We start from the raw sequence: 6,038 nt of genomic DNA, 5'->3' as shown, positions 1-6,038 counted from the left end.
AGGATATATATATATATATATATATATATATATATATATATTTTTTTTTTATTTATATTCAACTGATAATCCGTAAGAAAACAATTGTCCCATACTATTATAGTGTCCCATGGTTTCCAGATCATCATTTGTCTTGTTTTTTTTTTTTTTTGGCACATTTTATTTTGAAGTGACAATGTTTTCCTTCTGGTGATGTATAGTATAACAGCCAAAAAGCTCATTGGTGTCAGCTAAAGTAACCTCAGAGGCACCAATTGTTCATTGCTAAAGGAACCCCTAGCAATTTCTAGAGGAAACCTAGGGTTTAATGCAACTCTGGTTAAGAAACACTGGTATAACTGCTCATTTCAAATTGGAAATACGAGATTGCTTATATAGTTAGATCTACAATGAGACTGTTGCACTTCATTATATCTTTATATCATTATATGGGCAGCATGGTGGATCGGTGGTTAGTGCTTTTGCAGCGCTAGGTCCCGAATTGGAATCTCAGCCAGGACACTTTCCGCATGGAGTTTGCAAGTTCTCCACATTTCCACAACGTTTGCATGGGTTTTCTCCGGGTACTCCTCCAACATCTGAAAAACATGCAGTTAGATTAATTGGCTTCCACCCAAAATTTACCTTAGACTGTATTAAAGACATATGACTATGGTAGGTACATTGTATTGTGGGACACTTTGAGGGACAGATAATGAAATGACTATGGACTACAGCACTGCATAAAATGTAAATACTGTGTAATAATAATAATATTATTAATCTTTCATTTCTTCTAGGTGTTTGTCACCAACCCAGATGGCACTCCAGCACATCGTGTCCCTGTGGTAGCAGAACCGGGAACAGTGAGAGGGGTAACATTAGAAGATGGAACAATCCGACTGACTATCAATACCCGCGCAGATATAAATTCTCTTCCTATAACTGTAAGACATATATTTTTTTCTACACTGGCTTTTAATTAAGTCATTGACACATATAGTGTGGCTGATCAAAAAAAAAATCTGACTAAGAATCATCGTGTTCCAAGCACCTGTAGTCAGCAGAAAAGGAAGTATAAGAAAATATGGCCATAGTTTAATGAATTATAATTATTTTACATTTAACTACTGATTTTCATATTACTGGAAATTCTGTTAGATCTTTTCTAAAGTTCGGTCTTTATGCTTTTTTTTTGTTTTGTAAGGTTACCACAGATGATGCAAAATTAGCAGCTAACCTACAAGCAAGTGCTACTATGACAGCCAGTGCCTACCAACCTCTTGGTGGTAATTTTCTACATCTCAGTATTGCTGGTGGAGAACTGAAAATTGGTGAAAATGCTGCTGTCAACTTCATCATCCGGAACACTAACCCAGCAGTTCAGAGCCAGATCACACACTTTAATTACATAGTAAGTGTTCTTTGAATTGTGTCTCTGCAATTTATAATATTTAAGACAAAACTCCTAACTCCTGCCAACTTTGCTCCCTTACCTTTTGCACATTATAGACACATAAACCTTTTTTTTATTTTGTGCTTTCTTGACACCATGGCAAATTACCAGTTTTTGAAAAATTATTTTTTATTTTATTTTTATTATTGAAATTTGGCAACAATTCATTGGGAATGCAGTGTTGTTGTAAGCAGGTATGGTGTTGTGACCAGGTGCTTAACTTTCTGTGAACTACAATAAGGCTTAATCTACATGGACTTTTCCCCAGTGTTTAACCTGAGGCATTAAAAGCCCATGATTGTAGTTCCCATTCCAATGGGCTAATCTACATCAGGGTGTTCCCTTGAGGCACGTTTTTGAGTGTTATAGATAACACTCCTTGCAACGTTTTTAAAATTAAAACGCAGAGTAAACGCGGGTAAACGTTGCAAAAAAAAAAAGGGTAGTTTTCCTGCTTTTATTAACACCTAAAAACTTCAATGAATGCTCCCACTGAATTCAATAGATTCCCATAGCTACATTCATATCATGAATGGACTCCTGGCAGTGTGGGATCTCCAGGCAGTAGAGGTGTATGAGGACAAGTCTCCCCATTTACCTCTAGTGCTGAATGGCTGAGAAAAGGGAAACCCTGATGACGCTTGATCGGTCATCAGGGTTTCTCTTTTCTCATCCAGTGAGCACTAGACTTGAATGGGGAGAGTTGTCCTCATTCACTTCTAGTGCTGAGGCAAAACACATGCCACAGCTCCGCTAGGGCTGGGGGAGCATTCAAGAAAGCAGAGCTGTCAACAGAGCAGAGCTCCGCTGATTGCTCTGCTCTGTGATTGGCTGAGAAAAGGGAAACCCTGATGACGCTTAAACGTCATCAAGGTTTCCCTTTTCTCAGCCATTCAGAAACAGAGGTGAATGGGGACAAGTCTCCCTATTCAAGTCAGGGCAAGCTTTAAAACGCTTGTAGAAAAGTGGATGAAAATGCAAATAAATGTGGTAGGAGCATTTACATGTGTTTTAAAACTGTCCGTGTAGACCTAGCCTAAGAAGTGTGACCGGGAGTCATATCTTTCATGTCCTTCACAGTCTTACTGGGGGACAAGTTGGCAGGGCAAAAAAAAATTGGTCTTGAAATTAAAAAAAATTGACTTTGGGCAAAATCTTCTGTATGGTTGGAGTACAGCTTTAAACTTCCATGAAAAGTAAATACTAAAATCCCCAAGTCTTAAAAAAGACCATGATAAAACCCAAGAAAACACAAAATATCTTTAAACGTTAATTAAATCTTTTCATACATTAAACATTATTGTAGTAAGTGTTTTTTCTGCTCTTCTTTACCAATACCATCCATGTTCAGGCATTTAGGTGTAACCAACTACTTCCCAGACTGAGTTGCTGGCTTAAAGATGTCAGAGATAAGAGATGAGATTCATGTTATCATGAATTTGCAGTAAAAAAAGATTAAATAATGGCAAGCTTTTGTAAATGGTAAAATATTTGCCATTCTTTTCAAACCAGCACTATTCCTCCAGGGGTTTCCACTGACTGTGATTCACTGACCACTTGTGATTGTGATGACAGAGTTTCTTCCCAGTCCACTCAGGCCCAGTCCAAAATTTGTGATACTATGTATTTTTTCATCCTACAGATCCTAAACAAAGGTAGAATAATGAGAACTGGAAGACAGGACAGATCACAAGGCCAATCCTTGGTGACTTTGCTTCTGCCAATAACACCAGAATTCATCCCGTCCTTCCGCTTATTGGCCTATTATGTGGTCTCAACTGGAGCAGGTCGTGAGATCGTAGCTGACTCTGTCTGGATAGATGTGGCAGATACTTGTATGGGAACGGTAAGACAGTGGAATATCATATTGGTTTGGATCAAGCAAACTGAAAATCAAAAAAAAAAAGCTGATGAAATCAACATTTCATTAAAAAAATTGTAAAATTTTTGTGGCCAACATATATATATGTCACCCTAAACCCAGGTTTACTCCTTCACCTCAAAATTACTNATTTTAGATGTTACCAGTGTTAACACTATACAAGGATATTCCAACAATTCCGAACTTTCTTGTGGTAACAGTTTGGGGAAAGGGCTTTCTATGCACAAAATTCAGTTCATAAAAAATATAGACATACTGTGGTTTAAAAAAGAACATTTGGCCTTTCAAAGAACCTTAACCTCTAATATTGTTATTAATTATATTATTATTATTATATTATAATTGCTCATTAAATTGATTTTTTGATAAGAGAAAGGTTTTTGCTAGTTTACAATATTACGATTAAAATGTAGTCTATGTCTTACAGCTGTTGTTGTCTGGTGAAAGAGATCGGGACAATGCAATTCAACTTCCTGGTGCTTCTATGAAACTTAGACTGAAAGCTGACCACAAGGCCAATGTGGCATTAGTAGCTGTTGATAAAGGAGTTTATGTGCTAAATAAAAAGTTTAAGATCTCCCAGAACAAGGTAAACTGAAAGAGGGAAATGTATTTGTTGGGATAATAAAATGTAGATTGTAGATCATGTATATTATGACTAGGATCTTTAAACAGCTAAAATAGTGATTATGATAGTGGTAATCAACCTTATATCTAATATTGAAGAGCTGCCCAAACTGATTAAAATTTCTGAAGGCGATAAGTCAACACAAATATTGGGAGAAAGAAAAAGATCTGTATGATTAGGAGAAGGGGGTGTTGATGGTTCAAATCATGAACAGTTTGACGTGGACACTGGTGGTGATAAGGAACAGGGTGATGATGTTAATGCTGTAATAATGAATGTTATGTGTGTAATAATGATGATGCAAATGATTCTGATGGAGAGTTTGATGGTGACAGTGATGCTAGTGATGGGGATAAGGATGGTGATGAAGATAATGGAGGTGTTTAATGATGGTGGTAGTTGTGATAAGAATGAGAGCAATGATAAAGTTATAATGGATATTGCTAGATTATAGAGATGACAAAGAGGTTGATTGGGGCACTGGTGATGAGGACAAGGGTAATGATGATGGTATTGTATTAATAATATAGAAAGATAATGATAAAACATTGATACATTTCATAAACAAATTTAAAACTTCCATTTTGTAATGGAAAATTTACCATACAACACAATCCTTAATAAAATATACTAAAGGCTCATCCATACTAAGAGTCTTTCCAAGAGTATGATAATGAAGATAAAGACATAAATTATATTAAAGATGAATAATATGGTGATAAAAAGGATGTTTATAGTAATGAAAAAGTGGTGAAGAGGATGATGCCCAAAGAAGATGACAATGAAAATGTGAAAGCTATTGATGGATGATGGATGAGGATAATGGAAATAGTGATGATAAAATAATCAGAACGGTTATGACAACATTGTTAATTGGGATTTTGAGTGTGGTTATGTACTTTCTAATGTTGATGACAACTTTGTGTCTTCACTGTTAGGTGTGGGATTCCGTGAATGGCCAGAGTGACCAATGGCCTTGCACCACCTGGCGCCGTCTGATAGGAGACTAACTGAATCCCCTGCGGCCGAATAGCCGCAGGGAATTTAAACTGTGTCCCGCCCCAGGGCGAGGCAGCTGAGTGCCATGCCCTCGAGGGGTACAAGAGGGACGCATTGTAGCACGTGCACCTCTTCCTACAGCACCCCTAGGACGTGCAATACTTTGCACATGCAAAGGAGTGCTGAGAGCAGGATATGCAGTAACCACATCTGAAGGGATGCAAGGGATGCTGCCTGGCTGAACAGCAGTTTGGCCAGGACGGATCCCTCTGCCTGCATAGAAAGACAAGCTGCGAGTAGAGCGGCAGCCTCGGCCATGCTGCCTGCTACAGCGGCATATCCCTCTATGGCTGGGAACCCCAGGGACACCGCGGGCTCGCAGGACGGGTAAGTCCCTTACAGAACCTCTAGCAAACTATGAAGGAAGCCTGGCTGAGAATGAGGTTCTCCAAAACAGGAATGGACGCTTGTTTTGAAATACAGGCCATGTCTATGTTTTTTAATGGACAAAAACAAGAACCTGGGGTATCTCAGCTTCATGTTTGCAGGGATATTGACTGGGATTTGCAGAGTGATATAGTCTGATTAAAAAGAAGTGCTGGGTGAACTTGCCAAAGTTTGGTTAGCTATCATGCATTATTGATAAGTAATGGATGAACTTGCCAAGGTTTATTTTTTACGATAGGTTGGGTGAATGGTCTTGACCTATGCTGAACTCATACAGGATATCGATAAAGCATCATAGTTTTGAAAAAAATGAAGAATATTCAAAACATAAAGGAGTAAAGAGTTATTGGCAGCAGGAAAAACCATAAAATACAGAGAGAGAACCACAATCTACATATCATACTATACAAAGTAAAGACAATGTAAGCTAATGTATAACACAGTGAGTATCCAGCAGGGTGACCCAGTATATTACAACATACATAATTCTTGGAATAATGCGATCCAATAGAAGTAGGAGGGAAAGAATGGAAAGGAAAGAGAGAGGAATGGATAATAATGTGTGGGGAGGACATATGATCTCTATAATACAGCTGTACACTACATTGTTGACATATGTCCTATGGGTATCATGGCAAGTGACCAAA

The 6,038-nt window shown here is 37.9% G+C and overlaps 2 protein-coding genes across 2 annotated transcripts in view; both read left to right on the top strand.

The window, feature by feature from the left end:
* The window catches only part of LOC140322314 (complement C3-like), a 7,045-nt gene extending 6,080 nt beyond the window's left edge, over positions 1 to 965 (top strand). Inside the window, exon 6 of the mRNA XM_072398892.1 lies at positions 780 to 965. Within this exon, the coding sequence (XP_072254993.1) occupies positions 780 to 965 (186 nt within the window). The remainder of the gene's footprint in view (positions 1 to 779) is intronic.
* On the top strand, positions 761 to 4,955 carry LOC140322313 (venom factor-like). Its single transcript, XM_072398891.1, has 5 exons — positions 761 to 926; positions 1,187 to 1,393; positions 3,078 to 3,281; positions 3,745 to 3,906; positions 4,884 to 4,955. Exons 2-5 carry the CDS (start codon positions 1,238 to 1,240, stop codon positions 4,953 to 4,955), a joined length of 594 nt encoding a protein of 197 aa, XP_072254992.1. The 5' UTR covers positions 761 to 926; positions 1,187 to 1,237.
* The last annotated feature ends 1,083 nt before the right edge of the window (positions 4,956 to 6,038 follow it).

This window comes from Pyxicephalus adspersus, chromosome 2, assembly GCF_032062135.1.
Source record: "Pyxicephalus adspersus chromosome 2, UCB_Pads_2.0, whole genome shotgun sequence".
In the NCBI taxonomy this organism is placed as follows: Eukaryota; Metazoa; Chordata; class Amphibia; order Anura; family Pyxicephalidae; genus Pyxicephalus; species Pyxicephalus adspersus.
Note: the sequence above shows the minus strand (reverse complement) of the source record. Positions and strands in the feature narration are given on the sequence as shown.

What these genes read in the sequence shown, in the direction of transcription:
- LOC140322313 (XM_072398891.1), top strand. Translation starts at nt 1,238, where the DNA reads ATGACAGCCAGTGCCTACCAACCTCTTGGTGGTAATTTTCTACATCTC. An exon ending in TCACACACTTTAATTACATA is followed by an intron (nt 1,394 to 3,077) that starts GTAAGTGTTCTT and finishes TTCATCCTACAG; the next exon opens with ATCCTAAACAAAGGTAGAAT. An exon ending in CAGATACTTGTATGGGAACG is followed by an intron (nt 3,282 to 3,744) that starts GTAAGACAGTGG and finishes TATGTCTTACAG; the next exon opens with CTGTTGTTGTCTGGTGAAAG.